The sequence below is a fragment of the Thermobia domestica genome, chromosome 5 (assembly GCF_964235325.1).
Source record: "Thermobia domestica chromosome 5, izTheDome1.hap1.1, whole genome shotgun sequence".
NCBI classification, from domain to species: domain Eukaryota; kingdom Metazoa; phylum Arthropoda; class Insecta; order Zygentoma; family Lepismatidae; genus Thermobia; species Thermobia domestica.
Genome location: NC_137458.1, coordinates 287,851,704 through 287,876,286, shown reverse-complemented (window position 1 = coordinate 287,876,286; position 24,583 = coordinate 287,851,704). Strand labels below are relative to the sequence as shown.

General features: G+C 35.3%; 1 protein-coding gene across 1 annotated transcript; it reads left to right on the top strand.

Annotated features, from left to right (window-relative positions):
• Window positions 1-5,602: 5,602 nt before the first annotated feature.
• Window positions 5,603-6,304, top strand: LOC145685583 (uncharacterized). The gene has a single exon (XM_081757970.1). The coding sequence runs from the start codon at window positions 5,603-5,605 to the stop codon at window positions 6,302-6,304; it is 702 nt and encodes a 233-aa protein (XP_081614096.1).
• The last annotated feature ends 18,279 nt before the right edge of the window (window positions 6,305-24,583 follow it).

Below are 24,583 nucleotides of genomic sequence, written 5' to 3'. Positions count from 1 at the left end.
TTTGTTGTATTTGCTTTCTGAACCCTTTAATAACATTATGTTCATGGGCGATTTTAATTGTGTACTTCGAGCTAATGATTGTGTCGGGACACCATCATATAGTCCTGCACTACAATTTTTTGGTTTGTCAATATAGGCTCTTTGACACTGCTATTTACTGTAAAAAGGACCATATCTTTACTTACGTGCGCAGTAATGCGGCGTCCAGATTTGACTGTTGCTATTGTAATCCAGACTTGGTTAAATTGATTGTTAAATATGATGTCTGTTTAGCCCCGTTTACTGATCATTTGGGTCTAGTTCTTGAATTTAATATCGGTACTGTGTCTGGGGACGATACTACTGGAAAATGTCCCCCCTTGGTCTAAATGATCCTTATTTTCCTTACCAGTTTCATTGGCACTGGTCAGTCTGCTTCACCACCGCCACAGGTATACCACAAGCCTCAAATGGTGGGAGCAATATGTGAAACCCAAAATCAAATGGCTATATATCGATCACTTTCGATATAGGAATGCCAATAGTAACCATATGATGCAATTTTATATGAAATGTTTACAATCTGGTAGGGGTTTATCGGCTACTTCCCAAATATCGTACCGAGATATGCAGTATTATAAAGGTAAAATTTTACATTTGCAGAGAGAATGTACTGAAAAATTTCGTTACTATTGTAAAGATAACACTGTGGTAGAAAACGAGCGTATGACTTTATACCATCTAACTCGCTGAAGCTCGCTGGGGGCTCCGCCCCCAGACCCCCGGTCATGCCTTTGCCATGAGGTGTCAAGTTCTAGAAAACTATTCCTTCAGGAATTCACTTCCCTTTACAGCAGACACCTGTTACCAACACATACTTCAATTCAACCGGTATTATTTCTTCCATCTAACTTCGAAAAGCAAGCACACAATTTATTAGAAAGAACTCTATTACTACTTCTACTCTGGGAATCATGTATATGGCTTATTATGTTCTGTGTGCACATTTATACATGTTACAGACAATAACAGAATTTATTTTCTGAAACATAAACAGCGGACACTGTCTTGCAATAGCCTACCTATTAAACCTTGCATTTTCCGAAAACTCTCACTGTTTACAAATGTGATTTTTGTAGCGTTTTAAATATTTATTCGTAGCATTTTTTTAATATTATGTTTGGCAGTGTAATTTAGTACAATGTATTATAATAGTGTCCTTGTAGTTAATTGTACATATTACCTGCAGGAAAAGTAATTCATATCTGCGATATAAGGGTGGGAAAATATTTCAGACTTCCTGCACATTTATTCCTGTATTTACAATGAAGACTACAATTTACTAGGTAATTTACAAATATGAATATTGTTGGAGATTGTTTAAATTTTTTTCATAGCATTTGAGTGAACTCTACTTTTGTACTATAATGTAGTACAGTGGATTATAATGGAAACCTTGGCCATAGTTGTACATATTACATCAGCAAGACTTCTTGAAAAGTTTCATATATACTGCACAAATTCTTGCAGTCTCCCTGTATATTTATTCTTGTATTTTCAATGAAGACTACAATTTGTAGGTGATTTACAAATATGAATATTGTTGGAGGCTTTTTAAACATTTGTTCGTAACATTTGGGAGAACACTACTTTTGCACTGTAATATCGAAAAGTCCCTTATAATGGAATCCTTCGGCATAGTAGTACATATTACCTACAGCAAGACTTTTTGAAATATTTCATATTTACTGGACAATTTCTTGCAGTCTACCTGTATCTCTCGTCTTGTATTTTTAATGAAGTCTAAATTTGTTGGTAATTCACAACTATGAATTTTGTTAAGGCTTTTTAAACATTAGTTCATAACATTTGATTGAACACCAGTTTTCGCACAGTAACGTAGTACACTGTATTATAATGATGTCCTTTCGTACAAAAGTAATTATTGGGCAGCAACACTTCTTGAAATGTTTATATATACTGGACAATTACATACAGTCTTCATGTATCTTTACTCTTATATTTTCAATGAAGACGATTATTTACTAGGTAATTTAGAATATGAATATTATTGGAGGCTTTTAGAAAATTTGTTTATAGCATCTTAAGCAACACCACTTTCTGGATTGTAGTAGAACAGTGTATTAGAATGCTGCTTTCTCATTTCTTATTACAATCAAATAATCGGACATCATTTCCTTAATCATCCTAAAAAACGCACATATAACACGATTACTATTCCGATTTTAGAGGTATAATTCCACGCGGGTCCGCTACGTACCAGTACTATGTGAGTAGTAAGTAGGAAGTCGAAAGTCTAAGGAATTCAGTAGTGTAGGGGAATGACGTGAGCCTACTGGGCAGGAGACCTGGGTTCGATTCCCAGCAATTTTTTCTCACTTTTTCTTTCTTTGAAAGTTTATTTTTATAGCATAGGTGATTGCCAATAAGCTTGACTCTATTATACACGGCATTTCATTTCAAAAAGTATTAAATCACGCCACTAAAACTATTAAATCGAAAGGGACACTTTTCCACGTATCTTATATGTTATAACTATCTACGCTGCCGACGTGAATATTTTCAAGAGGTGCCCATTTCTGTGTGTGTGGGTTTGTATGAGTGTGTGTGTGTATTTCCTTAAAATTAATATTTTATACTTTCCACTTATGGTATTGACTTAAGCTTGGTATACGCATGTATCTTAACGAGGGATATAAAAGGGGAGAGAGATAATTTGCAACCATTTCCGTTTTGAAGCAGACACTGTTGTCGGGAGACCTAATGTATTGTTGTCTTGTATAGACACTATATTGTGAAAATGATGCCCAATGTTTCTTTCAGACTCTTTTTGGGGTACACTGCCTCCTTAGAGTGCCCCTGGAGGAGATCAAAATAATACGTTTATAATACAATAACAAATACAATATTATCAGCAGTACCCCCGGCCTAATAATTCCCCCCCCCCCACCCGGAACATTGCTTCCGAAAGACACACTGGTGATGCTCCATTTCCAAAGCTACATATGTTTGATTTTAAATACTTCAGTATCGTCTCGAAACTTCACACGAGCATATTGCCTCGTTTCGGGACTATCTCAAAAGTTGCCGTATAAATAAATATTTTCCCCTCTACGTATATAATATTGAAAATATTTTGTTTCCGCAATACGAAAAGAATGTACTTTGCTAATACGAAGAAATGGAGATAAGAAAAAATTAGAAAACCGTTTAGTGGAGAATAGAATCCAGACCTGCTACTTTGAAAGCCCACACGTTACCTCTGAACTATAATCGTACGTTGAATCATGTTTGTTCTATTATGCTTAACATACCTCATAGCAAGGCAGATAAAGCCAATTCTACAACATGGCATCTTTGCATTCAAGATGGCGACTTCTCCAATGATTTGTTTCTTCATTCAAACTGCACTTCACCCTTAAGAGTATAGAGAAACATGACTGTCCTACCGTGAAAAACAACTTACAATTTTCATAGTTACAAATTTTTGAGCCATCATATTGAATCGAAGATGACGACTTTTCCAACATGTCCGATTTTTCCCCTTACCTAGGCTGTAATCTACACACGAACGCAATTTCGTGATTCCACCATATCTACAAGTTGTCTAGAATTAGACGCCCCCTTATAACATTCCTAGCACTTTCTTACATCGAAAATGACTATTGTTTCAAGTATAAGGACGGATTCGCAATCTATGCATCAGAATAAACATCACCTCGGAATTTCAACGTCCTAAACACAGCCATTACAAATTTCACATTTTTTCGATTTGCGCCGTCAAACCAAAACGAATTTTAATGCTCTTTCTTTTAGCATAAACAATGTTCCTATCTTTACTGTCTGACAAAATATGACGTTTCTAACATATGCGGAACTACTCTAAAAACCAGCATTTCGAAACGACGAAAAATTTCGACACTTCATTTACATGGAAAATGTCGCCTTTTTCATGATATCGGAATTTTCCCATTATTCACATCACATGACGAACAAGTATGCAAATTTTGGCGTTTGTATGTTTTGTGGAAGTATGCAAACAATTAAGTGTGTTTCCGACTTTAGAGGTATATAATTCATACAAAGAAACGTAAAAATAGAGCTTTAATTTCAAGATTAACCTCTAATACTCAGCAAGTACCAACTAATCCGAGTGAAATTAAAGCTCACATTCATAATACATACCAAGAATTGTATAATGTATCACAAAACACGACTCCTATTTGGCAATTTACGCCTCTGCCAGGTTATACAGTGACATCTGATTATAACGACATGTTAATGCAACCATATACCAAAAATGAGATCCATGTTGTAATACTCAGTTTTCAGCGTTATAAAACTCCTGGAATTGATGGATTAGTAGCAGAATTTTATCAAAAGGTGTTTCCTATTATAGCAGATGAGTTTACTACTACTGTCAATGAAATATTGCATCATGGTGTAATTAGTGAATCCTTTGCTACAGGTGTCATTATATTAGTACCACAGTTACCAAATCCTACTTGTCTTAAGCATTATAGAGCGTTAACTATGTTAAATGTTGACTATAAAATAGTAGCAAAATGCTTTTTCAATAGGTTAAAAACATTGCTCTCAAGCATTCTACACCCAATGCAAACAGGATTTCCAGAAGGTAATAAACTTCTTGATGTATTGATGGATCTTCGCGATGCAGTAGCATATTTTGATTACAAGAAATGTAAAGGTGGTTTCTATCTATAGATTTAAGGACAGCATTTGATTTGGTTAACCATGGGTATTTATATCAAGTAATGGAAAAATTTGGATTTCATCCTGCTGTAATTAATCAAGTGAAAATTTTGTATGTTTGCGAGATCTAAAATTCAGGTGAATGGTTATTTAACACCTTTTGTAACAATCAACAGATCTATTAGACCGGGGTGTCCGCTCTCTATATCTCTTTTTAATATTCACATTTCACCATTGATTTGTGAATTACATGTATGTAAATAGGTATTTCCTTTGCTGATCTCCACCTTACAGTGCGTTCCTATGCTGATGATCTTTCTGTTTTAGTACGAGATGAAGCTCAACTTAATCAAGTTATTCATGTCATACAAAATATTGGACAATCTAATGGAGCATGCATACATTTTCAAAAAAAACAAAATTGCTTGCATTTGGTACTTGGGACTTTCAGATGATTACTTTTCCTGCTCTCCATGTTGATAGGATAAAAATTTTAGGTGTCTATTTTTATTGCATGGTCCAACAAATGATTTTAGAAAATTGGACTCTAGCCCTCCAGAAGGTGAAAGGTTTATGTCAATCGTAGAAATTTCGTGGATACTGTCTTGAACAAAGAATTTGGATTGTTAATACATATATTACATCTCACCTTTGGTATTTAAGACCTGTTTTACCGTTGCCAAGTCGAATTGCCCGATGTATGCAAGCTGCAGTTTATTGGTTTGTTTGGAGAGGTAACAATATACAGGTGAGATGGCTAGTAATTAGACGTGTAGTTCAATTATAGATAGAAGAACAGTATAACGTTTTCGTATCTAGTGAAAATCTTGTACAAATATTACTTTCCTAATTTACAGTTATTTTGTTTCTACGAAGTCTTCAGAGTAAAATGGCTCCCTCTAAGGCTATCAAAGGGTCCCAAGGAAACAGTGCGCTCGAAGCAGAGAAAAAGGACTTCGTGCGGCAAATCTGCGAAGAACTCAAGTCAGTCGTGCAAACCTCTGAAATTTTAAAACTAATCGTAGATTCAATAATTGAATCAGTTACGAAAGTAGTGGTGGAAAGACTGGAAGAAACTCTTAAGTTCAATTCTGAAGAAGTGCGTGACCTTCGGAAAGAGCTAAAGAACAAGGATGCAGAAATTAGTGGTCTGCAAGAGAAGATTGTGGAACTGGAGCAATACCAGCGGAGGGAAAACCTTCGGATCTTCGGAATACCGGAAGGAAGAAATGAAGATACTGACACTATAGCCATCAAATTGTTTGAAGAGCGGCTAGGTGTTCCCATGGACATAAACGACATTAGTCGAAGTCGCAGGATTGGACCCAAATTAGACGGAAAACCACGTCCAATAATTGTCAAGTTTGCAAGCTACCGAACCAGGCCTAAGGTGTTCAGCAATAAAAGAAAACTGAAGGGCTGCAACATAACCATGAAAGAAGACTTGTGCCATCATCGACTGGAATTGTTGCGTTCTGCAGTTCAGAAGTATGGTTACAAGCAGGTGTATACTCAAGACGGAAAGATAGTTGTCCTTAAAAACGGAACTAGACATTTCGTCTCTACCAAGGACGAACTTAATAGCTTGTGAGGACACAGAACACCAACAGTTAGTGGCATAATATCGCAGCATGGAACGTATACATACTGTACTGTGTGTGATATGTTAGAGATTTGTTTTTCTTTTACTATTTTATTAGTACATATATCCCCTTTTGTTAAGTGTATATCCAAGTATTAATATTGTGTGCATCTGAATTGTTTGTGTGCGTGTGTTTCAACGTCATATGTCTATTTATGTGTGCATGCTTGTCAGTGTTTAAATTCTACAATACACAGAAGCGATAACTGCAGTAGCTATGTGATTTATAAGCTTTATATTTATCTGACAATATTTTCAACAAGTATAGTGTGCTCGCTTTTTTCTGAAAAGTGTGTGGTTGTGTTACTATTTTTATTTGTTGGCAATATTTTGTGTTGGATGTGGTTATCAATGATGCGTTTACATGCATTTGCCAAGCTCAATAGGAATTTAGCTTCTACTGATTCTAATGTGGGAATGGATACAAAAGTGTCCCCTCCCATCATCAACACAGGAAGACCACCCTGTGTCTGTGTTCTTTCACCCCTGTTGTTTCCAGTTTCGGCTCGCCTCCTCCTCAAGGTCAGTGATATGTTTTTTCTTTTCTTCTCTCTCTCACCCCCCAAGACACCAATAGCCAGTCCGTTTCGGGAAGAGCAAGCAAGAACCTCGTTTGAGGCACAATCCGCAAGTTATGAGGCAATGGATTTTTTTCTTTCTTTTAAACATAACCAACAAGGAAGCAGTAAATCTCCTAGTCTTTTCGTTTTCTCTAGTCATTCTGTTTTTTCGCAATACCTGCCATTGAAATATTCAATATTACATGAGTACAATGACTGATAATATAAGCAACAAACATAGCCCCTCTTCATTCGTTTTAACCAAACTAAATAAAATATGTCCCTCTGTTTTCGAAGACAATGAACAGAGCTACCCGATCTCCAAGTGTCTTACGGAGGACCTCAGTATTTATTGCAAACAGAACTTAATAAACCGAAGCGACCAACGTTCAGTGCTGTGCACATTAATGCGAAGAGCCTTGTCAGACATTATATTGAGTTCGAAGTTATTTTTCATTCCGTTGAGAACTTGCATGCAATATTATTTCCCGAGACTTGGTTAAAGCCAACTCTTTCTAATGATCTGGTATTGTTAAATAACTTCAAAATTATCCGAAACGATCGTATTAACAAAGGTGGTGGTGGGGTTGCAATCTTTCTGCGAAATTACATTGACGCAAAAATTCTTTGTCAATCAGGTGGTCATTATAGCTTCGAATCTGAGTACATCGTAGTTGAGATATGTATTGAGAACCAAAAATTACTTTTGGCTTGTGTGTACCGCCCACCAGGGGCATCATTTAATAATTTCGAAAACGATATTTCTCGTATCTCACCACTTTATATGCATACTCTCATACTTGGGGACATGAACTTTGTTTTATTGTCCACTAAACGTGAAGTACAAACGTGATTCCGCGAGATTACTACATCCTTAAATTTTTCCATCTGTCCGCTCGAAGCTACGTTTCATACTGCCATCTCAGATTCACTTCTCAACTTAATCTTAACTTCCGACATTGATAGAGTTCTTCATTTCGGTCAATTTTCAGTACCTGGCATTTCGCGTCATGATCTTATCTTTGTTTGCTATTCTATTAAGATTCCCAAATTCAAGCCTAAAGTTGTTTTATACAGAGATTTAGCCAACATTAACAATGAAGCATTCTTGCGTGATGCTGCGTTATTGCCTTGGCATCTAATAAGTTATTTTCCTTCTGTGGATGACCAACTATCTTATTTCAATGAGTTAATATTTTACCTTCTGAACATTCATGCCCCCTTGAGAGAAAAGCGTGTTTCTCGTTCTCCTTCGCCCTGGATTACAGATGAAATTCGAAGTTTAATGGCTTGTCGCGACAGAGCGTATAGTAAATTTAAGAAAGCACGTAAATTGAATCTACCCAACTTAAATGACAAATTTGAGGATTATAGGATCCTTAGAAATAGATGTAATCAAGCCGTGAGTAATGCGAAATTAAAATTTTCCTACACCCTGTTTGAGAACAAGAATCCCTCCCATCTTTGGAGAAATTTGAAGCTACTTGGCATTCGTAGCAGCAAAAGAGTCCAGCCGCATGTAGCTGCTCCTTTTTCTGCCGATTATCTTAACAATTATTTCTGTAGAATTGATAGTTCTAACTCACAGATAAATGCAAGATCTGATAATACAGGTCAAATCCCTAATTTTGAAGAAAATGTTTTCCCTTTCACTTGTGTTACCCCACAGGATGTCCTCAACAACCAAGTGTAAAGATGTGTATAACTTTATGTCCTTATACAATTTATCATCATTCAACGACATACAAAACACAAATGGCCTCACATTAGACCTAGTACTTTCTAATATCAAAGATGTAGTTGTTACTAAAGAGTATCCACTTGTTCGAGAGGATAGACATCACCCAGCAATCCTAGTGTCTTTAACTCTTAATCATATTACTAAATTAAAGCAAGTTCCTAAAGTAACTGGTTTCAACTTTAAAAGGGCTGATTTCACAAAATTATATATAGAATTGTCAAACTTATCTTGGGATTGCCTTTCTCAAAATGATGATGTTAATTGTACTGTTTCAAAATTCTACGAAATGATTTATAACGTATTCAGCCGATGCGTCCCTGCTAAAAAGCACGTCAATGCCAGTTATCCGTGCTGGTTTACCTATGACATAATCAAAAAAATCAAACGGAAATCTTACCATCGTAAAAAGTGGAAAGAGGGGCTAAATAATATTTCATACCATCGTGAACAGTTCCTGAAACTACGAAAAGAAATTAAATCAGAAATTTCGAGAGCGTACAAGGCATTTATTTCACATTCTGAATTTACTGTAGAAAAAGACCCACGGCAGTTCTGGTATTTTATTAAAAGTAAAACCAAGCATCTTTCGTCAGATTCTCTAACATATAATGGTAACGAATTAAAACATAACAAAGAGATTTCTGAGGCATTCGCGCATTATTTTCAGTCGGTATATAGTAGTGTACCCGCTAAATACGACACAGATTATCTAATAACAAATAATTCGGAATGTAGTATATTAGACACCTTTCATATAAAAGAAATAGAATTAGAAGAAATTGAGCAGGCTATTAAAGCGCTGAAACCCAAAACATCTTGTAGTATATATGACATTCCACCGTATGTGGTGAAGGGCTGTTTAGATATATTCAAGCATCCACTCCACATTATCTTTAATATGTCCATTAAAACCAATATATTTCCGAATAAATGGAAAGAAGGTCTCATTTGCCCTATTCCTAAATCTGGAAACAGGAATGAGATAGAGAACTTCAGACCCGTAGCCATCCTATCTCCCTTTGCAAAAGTTCTTGAAACCATATTATACAACAGAATTTTAAACCATGTTAAGCCTGTCATATCTGAACATCAACACGGATTTTTAAGGAATAAATCCACAACAACCAATCTAGCAATAATAACGGATTACATAGCAAGAGAGTTAGACAAAGGCGGTCAAGTGGACGTCATTTATACGGATTTCAGTAAGGCTTTCGACAGAGTTGACAATGACGTGCTACTACAGAAATTGGTATCTTTCAATTTTTCTAAACGAGCAATAGAGTACTTCGCTTCCTACTTGTGCGATCGAGAGCAAGCTGTCTCTTACAAGGGATACATTACCATGAAATTTACCACATTATCAGGTGTTCCTCAAGGATCCCATTTAGGTCCGCTATTATTTCTTCTTGTAATTAATGATATCTCAACCTATGTTAAAAACTCTCACTTTCTGTTGTTTGCCGATGATCTCAAATTATATTCTAAAATAAACACAATAGATGACTGCACACAACTCGAGCAGGATTTACAGGGTGTTGAGCAATGGTGTGCCAAAAACAAACTTTCATTGAATATCTCTAAATGCAAGTCTTTATCGTTCTCAAGGAAAGAGAATCCCATCAATCATCTGTATATAATTAATGGCATATCTCTGTGTAAACCAAATTCAGTTAAAGATTTAGGAGTAATTTTTGATTCAAAATTGACCTTCTCTCATCACATTGATGCAATCTCTAACGCTGCATTCAGAAACCTCGGTTTTATCTATAGAATGGGTAAAGAGTTTAGAAACGAGTCAACATTCATTAAACTTTATAATTTGTACGTAAGGTCCCGATTAGAATATGCGTGCGTTATTTGGACACCGAATGTAAATAAATACTTACAAGCGATAGAAAACATACAATTTAAATTTCTAAAAATGCTTACGTACAAGAAAACAGCTTTCTATCCCAAACAGATTCCCTACGTGGACTTAGTAAGGAGTTTGAATTTCCTAACGTTGACGAATCGACGAAAGATGTTTGATTTACTATTTTTATATAAAGTATTAAATAATAAAATTGACTGTCCAGACCTACTCACGAAAATATATCTGAGCGTTCCAACAGGCAGAACAAGACCAGGGAATACTGGTATATTTTTCTGTGAAAGGGCACGAACAAATATTCTCAATAAATCTCCGCTGTGGAGAATGTGTGACTCCTACAATGAATTAAGTCATAAAACTGATGTATTAGATATATTCAGTATGTCAGAATATGTATTTAGAAACAGGATTATTACCGAGTACTTGACACTCGAAGTGTATTGATTAATTGTACGGGTAAAAGTATATATGTATATGTATTATACGACACTATAATTAGGCATTAAGCCTGTTGTGTTGTTTTCTAAATAAATAAATAAATAAATAAATAAATAATGAAAGCGATTAAGAGGATAAATTCCACTGCTATAGGTGCTGATGAAATAAGCATAACATTGATCAAGAAAATATTACCTTTCGTCCTCTCCCCAATTACCAATTTATTTAATCTTTCCCTTATTACCGGAACATTCCCAGTCTTGTGGAAGACAACACGAGTCCTGCCTCTCCCTAAGACTAAGGATGTCCGATCTGCAGAAGACTTAAGGCCTATTTCAATATTACCTGCCCTATCTAAAGCTCATGAATATATTGTAAGTGATCAAATATGTGAGCACCTTCGAACTTATAACCTTTTAGACACTTTTCAATCCGGGTTTCGTAAACATTGCAGCACTTCTACAGCCCTTACCAGTACTTACTTACCATACTTACCTTACTGGATTATAGCAAAGCATTCCAGTCAGTAAACCATGACATTTTGCTACAGAAACTTGTACAAAAATTTAGTTTCTCTACTTCAGTTGCTAAGTGGGTCCAAAATTACTTATGCGACCGAAAACAGTATGTGGTGGTTGCCAACTTAGTTTCTTGTCTGCGTAACCTCCCTTGTGGGGTTCCTCAAGGTAGTGTTTTAGGGCCTCTTCTTTTCTGCCTTTATATTAATGACTTTGCACAATCTCTAAAACACTGTAAGTATCACATGTATGCGGACGATGTTCAATTGTATCTATCTTCTTCAACAAAGCAAATAGATACTTGTATAACAAAGATGAACGAAGACTTGAGTAATTTGGCTAAATGGTCAGCAAATAATTGTTTGATTATAAATCTAGTGAAATCAAAGTCAATTTTAATTACTTCCAAACGTGCAACGACGTTAATAGATGCTTCACTCTTTCCCAATATAACTTTGGAAGGCGTAAATATTCCCTTCTCTTCCTCTGTGAAAAGTCTTGGCGTCATACTTAACAAATATTTAACTTGGTCCGATCAAATTAACGCATCATGCAAGAAGGCTTTTGGAATTCTTCATTCTCTCAGCAAATTAAAAAACTTTTTACTAACACAGTTGAAAAAAACTCTTGTTCAAACCCTAGTGGTACCACATTTGGAGTACTGTGACACCGCCTTAACTGACGCTGATATACATTTACAAAAGCGTTTGCGCGAGTACAAAATGCTTGTATACGTTTAATTTTTAACTTAAAATTCTCAAATCATGTTACGCCACTCTTTAAAAAGCTGCAATGGCTGATGCAGGAACGGCGAAAATTGCACTCGTTGGTACTGCTGTATAAAACACTTACTTTTACAGAACCTTCCTATCTTCTAAAACACCTTAATTTTTTAAGCGATTTCCATGAGAGAGACACAAGATCACGTTTTAATAGCCAACTTGCAATTCCTATTCATAGATCAACTTATTCCTCCAAATCATATATAATTTCAACGTGTCGTGATTGGAATACTTTGCCAACCTCGGTACGTGAGTCAAAATCTTTAGCATCTTTTAAAAGAGTAGTTTATAATTTATTGTTATCGAAGCAGGGTTGAATGGACACAGAGACAGAAGAGCCAATAGAGAAGCTGGTCATAAAGATATGAAACTCAACATTTATTACATATTGTAACATGTATGTACTTTCGTGTAGCACTATATTATATTTGTGTGTGTTATGTTTGTGTATGTGTGTATTCAAGTGACCGTCTGTTTCTTGTGTTTTTTTTTACTTTCTAACTTTTTTCTTTTGCTATTGTTAGCTATGTTCTTTGATTTTTCAATTTTGTGTCATGTTTAGGTAGTAGATAAGGCTACATATAGCCTTAACCTTGACATATAAAATAAGTCGAAATATATAATAGATAAATGCATTTTTAAAACACCCATGTATGTTCTTACTCAATCTAAAAATGCTGGAGGCCTCAACATGGTGGATATATATTGCAAAAGCACTGTTTTATATTTGATTAATTGGATGTACAAGTTACAATTAAATACACCCAGTTTTGCTAAAATCTGGGGTCTCTAGTGGGTACAGGCCACGGCGGTCACCCCTCCCCTTAATATGTCGATTCTTTCAAACACTGTAAAATATTTGTATTATGTACTCTTGAATTCTAGTTACATGGTTCTAGACTTAGATACTCCCAAACGTCAGAATATTAAAATTGTGTACAGCTCATATCAGTGTAAACAAAATGTTACTATTAAACGAAGAGACAACTTTCCTAACTATAATTGGGATATGATCTGGAAAAATATCAATAACACGGTCCTAAATGTCAATCAACGCTCTGTGTGGTACCGAATTGTACATGACGTCATATCAACTAATATAAAGTTACAGAAGATTAAGCTGATGTCTATCGGAACATGTTCGCATTGTAGTAGAGACGATACTTTACAACGTCGGCTTTCAACTTGTGATTTGGTGCACGACATATGGTTGGCGTTCGCACGTATTATGTGTATTCTAGTTCGTTGTGGGTTCCAGGATATTTTCCCGCTAATGATTTTATTTCCTGCTTTTTCATATTATCCTCATTACAAACAAAATTGTGTAATCTGGTTGTGTGGTGTAACTGTGGAATATTTCATTCAAAGTCAAACGCCAACCCATGCAGACCACTATTTTCACCTGTTGAAAGAACGATGGAAGATAAATGAAAATATCGAACGAAAACAGTTCTCGAATTATTTAGTTGTTGTTGATGAAAAATTAACAATGATGTATTCATAATTTTTGCATTTTTTAAAAATGTTTCCGCTGTTTGTGATTTGATTCCTTGTTATTTGTTCATAATACAGTATATGTTATCCTTTTTGGAAAACAAATTGTTATGTATTCCAATGTATAATACTTTCGTGGATCTAAATAAAAAAAAGTGGTAGAGCGTTAACCTTCGGCGCTTGGGGTCCCTGGTTCGATCCCAGCTCGCGCCGTGTGAACTTTGTGGTGGACAAACATCGTGCTCGTGGGTTTTCTCGGGGTTCTTCCGTCTCCTCCCACTTCTTTTATTCGACCATTTCATTCATTTCTCATCTTCACCGTCTCCTTTAGCCTAACCGGCATAACCGTGGGACGTAAAACTTAAAGATTTCATTTCATTTTTTAAATAAATACTACTAGATAAATGCGTTAGCTAAATACGTGTCAGGCCTGACTTAGTAATTAATATACACAACTTAATTATATATATATATAAAATATATAACATGAATAATCAAGCATGGTAACGAAGTGCCCCTTGCACGGTAGCATGTAAGTAAACGTTTTATCGCGATAATTTGAAAGTTCGTTCTTCATTGTTTTCAGGAATTGCATAATGTAGACAGATCCTTAACACACCTTTTGATGCACTGAAACAATAACAAAGTTGCCAATTCAGAGTGTTAATTTATGAAAACTACGATTTCCCTAGTTCCCCCCTACAAAGGCCTCATCCAATTAGTTATCCGTAGAAATGAAAAATTCTTTTTCCTGCTCCATAGTTTCCAAGCTACTCCAAATAAACAAGCTGAAAATTCACTACAGAACATCCACATATATGAGTTATGAGTCAATTTAAATGTTTTGCAAAAAAAAAAAAAAAAAAAAGATTAACACCGGTTACATCTTTCAACACTGTGTGGTTCCTAGTGTACTCCAATCGTTGTTTCCTAGTTTAAAAATATATGCATGAACAAGGCTTCATTTTGGCATAACCATTATTCGTGCATCACTTCAGTTTCAAAAGTTCTACTATCCCAAACTCCGGGTTGCAATGTATATTGGACACCCTGTAGTAATAAATATTATATTGGGTAAAGAACTTAACCGATTCTTCATATTGAAAGCTGCCATTTACTTACTGTGCAAAACAAGATAAGTGTATTTAACTGATTTTTCCCAAAGCAAACTGATACCTTCAGACTTAGCTGGTTAATCACTTAACGGTTTTCGCACGTAATCTTACGAGCTAGTGTCTTGGAAATTATCTCAGAATATGCTGAATGGAAAGCTGAATATTTTGATATCAAAATCTCATTTTCGAAAAAAGTTCATTTATCGTGTTTTTCCCCGAAATGAGTGAATTAAGAATTTCAAGAACTGTTTCTCCCTTTATCTTCAAGATACAAGGTTGACATTTTGCACTCGTTTTATGCACATAACATCCTATTAAAAAAAAAATCAGATCCCTGCGTCAACAGAGGCCTGGGCCAGAGGGGCGAGAAGTTTTGGCATCATTTTCAGAAAATATATCCGGCTTTTTCCCGAATTTTTCGGTTCAGGGGTATGATACGGACATGTATGTGCCATTGGAAAGGGCTCATTATAATGAAGAAAATGACGTTTGATCCATGACTTTAGGTCAAACAGTGTTGACGCAGTACATTTTTAAATTATTTTTATGTATGTATGTACAATATAAAAATACATGAAAAAATGGGTCACCTTCAGACTTTCAAAAATTTCTCCCGACTTCAGTTTTCAAGTTACAAGATTGAAATTTTGCACACGTATATGTACATTACAATGTATTTTTTAAAAGCATTCTGATCCCTATGTGAACTCAGGCCCGGGCCAGAGGGTGCAAAAGTTTCGGAAAAAAGTTTTCTTTTTTTTTTTTTTCGAAAAATCTCCCGGTTTTTATCGATGTTCCCATTTTTGGTGTACAATACGAACAAACAAGTGGTATCGTTGGAAAGTATGCTCAATAGTGAAAAAAAAAAAAACAACGTATGAACATTGATCCTCCGATAAGTACTAAGGAAACAGTAGCTTTTTGAGTGAAAGTGTAAAATTTACTTCAAAAAGTGGAATTCCTAAAAGGGTTAAAGTTTATAATAGAGAATATTCGGCGTACATAGAAGTAGTTAGAGATGTATCAGTGAAAACGCTAGTTGCATGGGGGAAGTTTTCGTTGATTTTATTATCTACTCTTCTATAACACTTCTCTAATAATGTTGAGGGTGGCATGGTGCCTCAGTGGTAGAGCGCTTACCTCTGGTATAGGGGGACCCTGGTTTGATTCCCAACCAAATAAATTTATGGCAGATGACATCATGTCCGTGGTTTTTTGAAGGTACTCCCGTTTCCTACCTTTTTCTCATTCTACCAATTTTTTCATCATCATTCATTTGCTTTAATCATAGTCTCCCTTAACGTAACGGGCACAAACGTTGAACAGTAAACTGTGAGATTTCATTTCATTTTCAAATAATGTTTACCAGTTAGTGGCTCTTCAAAATGTAACATTGGACTTGGTTTCCAATATCCCCTCTCAAATTGCAATCTCGATAGTGACATTTTAGTATTATTTTTCTTCGTTTATATGGAAATAAGTTACAACCTTACGTAATTTATTTGTGGTAAAGGGAACTAAATTTACGGTGGGGAAAATGTCATGAGTCTTGTTTTCTTTCTTACGGTGATTTTCCCTAATTTCAACATGATTACATTAAAGCTAACGAACTACACGCGCTTTCATACACTCTTAGAAACGAACTTACGTACTGAATAGGAAAAACACTTATTTCGACAATTAATATTCTAGAAATTCAAAGATCATATTAGCCATGAACGGGCGAAACAATATGTAACGCCTTTTTGCCCTTATGTTTGAAAGAAAACATACATGACTGGAACTCTATGGGCAGTGAGATGATTCACGTACATAGTTTCTTCAGAGTAGTTTTCTGAAAGTTGCAAATTCCTGATTTCGTCACTCCTTGCTTTGTAACAAGATATATTCTTAGTTAGTTACCTTACTGAACATTTAAATGGACTAGTAAACAAATTCCTTCTCTGCTCTCTCGTAGTCTACTTAAAGTTATATCTTGTAATCACATGTTTCGATCCTAATCTTTGCAATTTCTACCTAACAATGCGTCAATTCTTGATTATGGTTAACTCAAGAATCCATCGAACAACGATATATTTTAGTGCTTTCAAGGAAAAAAAGAAAAACTTCCCGTTCTTTCATGCAGGCACTTTTCCTTTAAGGTTTTTGCTTCTATTACTCTAATAAACGTCGCTATCTGTTGAATTTAATTCTTCTACTGTACTCCTGAAGTATACAACACGTTTTTCTCATTTCTCTCGAAATCAACAGAATGTAACATATCGTTGTTGAGCAGGGTGCTTCAATTTTTGAGTTTACTGATTTTCGGATTTAATACTCAATATATCTAATTTATCTTTTCACTAAATTGTAATTCTCTTTCTGGGTCAATATAGATCAATTTCTAACACTTATTTTCCCCAGTTATATTATTTCTTACACTAATCTTTATTCATTTCTTTTCCGTATATGTTATTGGGTTCCTATTAATATATTTTGAAATATTATATATAACATTTGATGAATAAGTGTAATAATTTTTACACTTTTCGGTGTATTTGCCTTTCTTTGTTAGTACATTTTATGATCATTCTATATCGAAATGAATGTACAAGGTAACAGGATGTACATGAAGTTATATAGCGATTTCTCTTTTCTTTATTTGCCATAGTTTATTCTTTTTTTTTTTAAAGTTAATGTTCAGAAATGACCATTAGCTTTCATGCGGAGCGAGCCAGTGAGTAAGTGATAAAATAACACATTTAAATCATTATTTCAAAAGAGCAGACAACCGTTGAAATATGTTATTACTTTAGATATATCTATCTTTACGTGCAGAAACTCCACAGAAAAAAGCCTATTTCATTGATCCATAGACTTACCAACTGTTGTCGACTGGGTTAAATATTACGCGTAAGTTTAATTACATCTGCGTGGGCATTTGTGAATCTACGTATTATTTTTTCAGTCAAATTCAAAAGAAGTGTTCCTTCAAAGCAATACATAATAGTAGAAGACTATAAATTATTTAGAAGGATCATTCTGTAGTAGCAATTTAAAAGCAGATTTTCTGGACGATAGTTTAGTTACTATGCTTTAGAATCAGCCAGGTAATGAAATAAAGAGCAGATATCTAAACGTCAATAATAGTGCAAGTAAAACGAAATCAATTTTCTAGTCAAGTATGTTTGGATGAACTATTTTGAAACAAATAAACGAAATAGGAGCCATTAACTTTTATTAGCCACATTGATACTTTATAGTACATAATTTCTACCAATTTCGTGGTATGGACTTACTCATAAAATTCAAATCCACCCGACCAGTATCCTCCGTAACCGAATCCTCCGTATCTACGAAGACCGTATTCTCTATAACCAATTCCTACTGGAAAACTCAACAAGGAGATTTGGTTATTGTTTTGGTTACTGACTCTCATGATTCCAATTGGGATGGCTGAAAGAAATGAAAAACAATATTTTCAGTTAAACCGTTATTATTGCAAAACTGAAGTGGAAAATATACAAATGTTAGAGTATATGTTGATGGTCTAAGTTGATCTTACCATTCCTCAGTGAGATTACTCGTAGCTTTATACCTATCATACGTGGAGTTCCGAGTTCGTTCGTAGTGCAAGTTCATGTGATTCTGATACCATGTTAATTTGTAGTTTCCTCTCTTATATACTCATGCTGCCGAATGGGACGTTAAGTTAGAATTAAGCTCACCATCTCTGAGCTAATTGTTCGCTGATACAACATCGCAGTCAGCTACTGTGATTGATTTGTTTGTTAAGTTTCAGTATTGAGACTATATGGAAAATTAAATTAAAACTTAATTTGAGATCCAGTTACTGATGTTCGTACCCGGAAATGAAACGGAAGATATATATATATATATATATATATATATATATATATATACTCCTATTGCTTCTTTGTGACCCTTATTAACGGAGTCTAAAGGTAGAAGAATGTTGTGCAAGAACATCGAAGGTGAAGATATGGACACACATAACCCCAGTTATCAATTCTGCCATTTGTCAATACATATTATCTAGTAGTAGTGCAAATGTTATACTCGGTCTCAATAAATAAATAAATAAAATTGGGGAGTAAGTCTAGCAACTCAAATTAATTTGACAACCGAAAATTGTATTAAAACTGTGTTTCAATAATGGATATTTTGTTGACATAAACGTAAATCCAAGTAATCGTGTAACATAGACATGTCATAAGGCATATGGTACAAAAACTCGTCTCATTATAACAAAAGCTCAAAATACGTCATCAAACTTAAGTGCTTTCTTTTAACGATTTTCAAAATGTAGACTGCGAAAGAACTCTGACCTCAGTACTTTACCCTGTGTTCAATACATTGTTCTGTGTGTTGTACTGAATGAGCACGGGGCGCTGTAAAACGAGTTGGGAGTCAGTCATGGTCTAAACTGAAAGTGACCAGAGTGGAGAAATGAATGTACATCAAACAGGCCGATTTCCGTGGGAGAAATGGGAGTATCACCAAAAATAGTATTGTTAGAAGCTGTAGGGAATAATGCTCTGCCTTATCAAAGTGTCTCAAGATGAGGTTATTAGCACAATATACGATATAACTCAATTCTAGCTTGGGGCCGCGGTGGCTTAGTGGTAGAGCGTTCACCTCTGATGCTTGGGGTCCCGGGTTCGATCCCAGCCCCCACAAAGTGAACTTGTGGTGGACAAACACCGTGTGCGCGGGTTTTCTCGGGGTTCTCCCGTTTCCTCCCACTTTCTTCACTCCATCATTTCATTCATTAGTCATCATCACCGTCTCCTTTAGCCTAACCGGCATAATCGTGGGACGTAAATCTCAAAGATTTCATTTCATTTTTTCAATTCTAGCTTATTTATTTGAGTTTTATTCCATGATCTGAAAATACTTTGCAAATTGTTGAACACTCTTTAAGAAGTCTAATTCTCTTCGCGACCGAGCTCACCCGTGGCTAAGCGGTTAAATTCGCTTCCCGGCGGAATCTCGTGAGGTTTGAATTCTATGTTAAGTTGTAGATTCATGTGTCATGTAGCTTTTCTACTGAACGGGACGCTAATCTCTAAAGCAAATCAAATAAAAAATCCTCGACGTGACCGATTTTAGTTGGAACTTTGGTGATTCCCGAAGTTTAACTCCATCTTCACAGCTTCGATATGGGAATCCTCGATTGTAGAATATAACCTTTATTTTATTTGCATTCATTTTTTTGGATAATTTTTATACTTTCAAATGAATTTATTGTTAGCCGAAACATTATATTAAAAAGAAAGGCATCACTTACGAAAAGGAATAATCCTTAGTTTTCATCTCGATACCACTTCCTTTCTTTAATGAATGTCAGAGGCGAGAAATTATTTTATTTCCGGTTAAACAAACAAACTGATATCGAGTTCCTGCATCTCATAATGAGATGTAAACAACAGGATAAGCGTACCACAACATCCAGTCCATGATATGATCGTATTTATTTATGGAAACAAATTATCATAATGATATAGCCTACAAAACGCAAAGTTCGGCGAATAAAATTTCGACGCAATATTTCAACAGTTAGATTTCCTGTTTCTGTTTCGGGAAATCTCTGGTTCAAATCCTGTAGCACGCCATTCTCACTGAACTCTTGTTAGGGTTTAAGCAGGAAAAAATTACTAAGATAGTGTCTTTAAGTGTAAACGCTTTACGAGATTTTTTCCAAACATCTTTCCATTTGGCATTGTTAGGATTAAACATTGGAAGTGAGTTCTTAGCTACAAATTTTCCAATCAATTCAACACAACATGCATTTTATTTAGTAATACATAACACATCAGGTTTGATAATATATATTATAAGTAAATGAGTTATCCAATCAAGTAAAGTAATTCTCCTAAAAGTATGATGTATACTAAATCAAAGACAGAAAGGAACACTGCCCATATAATGTAGCCCTGCGTAGCGTAGTCACTAACGATGGGTGCAAGCTGTCCTGGTTGAATTCCCGATGCGGACTCTCGGTTGGAAAAGTGTAAATCTTTTTCATGTCAATTATTCTGACCATGGAAGGGTCCGAATGGGGCACTATAGTTGGACGACATGTATCAGATATGAAAGAGAGTGTGAAACTATGTACATATGCAAATTTATAGCAGCTGAGGGCAACATGGCAAAGCAGGAGAGCCGGAAGAAACATGGCCGACCATAGGGCCCAGCAACCGAGAAAGCTAAGGTACATCATTGCCGCCATATTGAGTGGCCATCTTGAATTCGGATTCACAATGTAAAAGAGAAAGTGGATCATGTGGCATATGAAATAGCACTGAGATTCTACCAGGAGTTCATTAGTATTAACCATTTTGTAGTAACTTTATTGTGAGTTGAGAATTAACATGCAAGAAAGTCGTGAGAGGATATTTGAACTAACGTCGGAATAACCTGTCGGAATGATGTTGGCACAGGATGCACATCTAGAAAAAAATTACAAATAGCATTTGCGCATGCAAAACGCTGGTAACATAGCAGTGTTAAAGATGGATAGTTGTTGTCACGTTAAAACATCCGACACAAAGGAGGCCTGGTTATTACAGGTACAATTACGACGTAGTTCTTCTCAAAGAAAATAACATATCATCACATAAGCTAGCATACTGATAACGTTGCATGCCAATCTATGAAGGATAGTTCATTTGTAGAGTATCTATAAGAGTGTGATGAAACCTCAAGAGTTGTTCTCACCTGACACGCTATTATCCATCTCTAACGTTTGATATTCTTCGACCACTGTATCAATGTTCACTAAAAACCACATTTCTGATCTGCACATGGATTATTGTCGCCATTTCATATGCTACACGACCCACTTTATCTTTTATACTGTGAATCCAAATTCAAGATGTTCACTTTTAATATGGCGGCAATGATGTTGATTACAAACAGCAGATCTTATCCATCTACTACTAAACATTTAGCTTCTTTTCTGTTGCCATTCACAAGCGGAACAAGTGATTCATTAGCTTTCACTGTTACTAGGCCCTACGGTCGGCCATATTTCTTCCCGTTCTCCTGCTTTTCTATGTTGCCCTCAGCCGCTATAAATTTGCATATGTACATAGTTTCAATCTTATTTCATATCTGATACATGTAGTTTGGCAACTCGAGTGCCCCATTCGGATCCTTCCCTGGTGAGTGAAGTGTTTTCCAGAATGTTCCTCACTTACACCAGCCATATGCCGTAATAGTATCTAACGTACAAGTCCAAGGAAGCTTTTTCCTCCCTCCCTTCCACAGAGAGGATGCTTGACGACGAACATTATCCCTCAGACATGATGAGCTTGAGCACATAGATGCCAGTAATGGCCAGAAATATATAAGTAATTAATTAAATTAAATCAATATATGTACATAGAGCTAGGAATAGAAACTAACTCCTTATTATTCCCTTACGATAGCATAGTTTTCCAAGTATATCTCCAAAATAAAGACAAAGCCTGTTACATTTAAAAGCTGTGGCGTTAACGTAATGTTCAATATATATGAGATCACAAATTTTGTTGATCATAATGAGCGTGACTAAATTCCGTATTATGAAGACAACAGAAACTCTGTTGTACTTCTCAGCTTCTATATATCCCATTAATCCATAGAGTTTCTTTGAAGTTTTAAGATATAACCTGAGTTTTGAGGTGAGGTTCTTGGGTAGCCAAGATTGATTGCATGCAGCCAGGAGTTTATTAAATTAGTAACACAGTATTGATTATAAGACTACTAATACAGTTCGGAGAAACACGAAAGGAATATACAGCGAAGTATGTTCAAAAAGTTAGTAAAACATAGTTCGATAGAATATTTGAACAGAATAAGTTATACGTTTGTACTAAGAGAAGAATATGGCTATGCTCATAAATATTCTCGATGATGTCACGAAACTTTTTCTTTTTTTCTTTTTTTCTTTATTTTTTTTTTTACAAAAAGCTTAAGCCAGCGTAAGAAGTTTTAAGCTTTCCAATCCATAGCAAAATGTAGTATAGTTAACTTATTTTTATATATATGATATGATATCATTGAACTAGTACTGTTGAAGTGTTAGCAAATAGTACAAGTGATAACGATTAAGATTTACATTTTGATATATTTGAACCGGAGATAAAATCATATCTTAAATTTCTATGTACTACACCCATAGGCGTCTCTGGCAGGGAACGAAGGGAACGAGTCTCCCTTAGTATTTTGAAGTACAAAATATTCAATATTCTATTCTAATTTAATTTATTTGCTAACGACAGAATAACATATAAATAATTATAATTATATTTATTTGGAATATAATAATCAGGCTGTGAAACGATTACAAGAGAGTTTTTGACGTGTCTAAGGGGATCCGTGAATATAAGCAGACAGGTAAAAAATCTAATCGAAGATAATAAACAGATTGGGCTAAAGCTTGAGCATTTAACCCAAAAAAACCCAAACATAGTTCAAGTAAGAATTTTTGAACAACATTTTAATGGTTCACTAACTGAGGGCCTTAGATAACAGAAATGTCAGAAGAACTGTTTTCGAATAATTGGAAACCAAATGGGACACCTGCAACACAGCGAGAGACAAACATAGTTTATAATCTTAATTTAGTACATGAAAAATTAATATTTTACCAGAGTAATTACTGATCCTTCGAGACATAGGAAAAATAAATTATTAGGGATTTAAATACTTACATAGCATAAGAATAAATAAAATATATCCGGAAGCTGAAAGCCTCTCGAGACCTTCATGTGCCACATGCACATACTGACAAGGAAAGGTGAATAAAAGTGCTAAAATCTGAAAAAAAGGAACAAAACAAAACCTTCTACAAAGGCCTATTTGTGACTTGTAAAGTGCAATGGGTATTTATGTAAAAAGTTTGAAACTAATTTTATAAAGTAACCAGCAAATCAATGTGACACCTGTGATACGCTGGGAATTAGTGGGTTAAATAACTTTCGGTGATGTCCTCCCTCCGCAAATTTTACATGCCAAAGACGCCAGTGAATACATCTATCATTTGTTTCTGTTTAGAACAAATCTGACAGACATTGGTATCAAAAGAATCATCCGCATACAAAGAAGTTGTATTGGGGGAACCAGAGACACTTTGGACTTTGACCCTTGTGCACCTACGTCATTGCGTCAGGACTCATGGTGCCTAGAGTAAAAAATCTTGGGGTACCTAGGACCACCCTCTCTATATTTTGGAAGGTGTACCTTGGCCCAACCTAAATTTTGGCAGGGGTATATGGATCCACGCTCCTTAAAATTTGGAAATTTCCAAATCTAATATTTGATACGTTAACATAGGAGAAGGTTATGTACCCCTATAAGTTTCGTGGGTCCATCTCGTTTCCTTTCATGGATAACTATTGGTAAAATTCAAATTTCGGAGCTTTTGAACCAATTTGACCTCTTTCATGAGGTCTTATTACCGTATATGATTTTATGGGCTTGTACAGGGGTCCATTCTCTTTCATAAGACATGGATACATTGGCACTCTTCTTAAAATACTCTTCTTAAAATTTTGGAGGGGTTCCTTGATCCACCCCTTAAATTTTGGAAATCACCGAATTTAAAAATTTGGTTTAATAGTACAGAACCCTAATACGTACCACTATCAATTTGGGTGGTCCATCTCATTTCCTTTCATGGGTAAAAAATTGCCAAATGTTATTACGATCACGTATTCCTT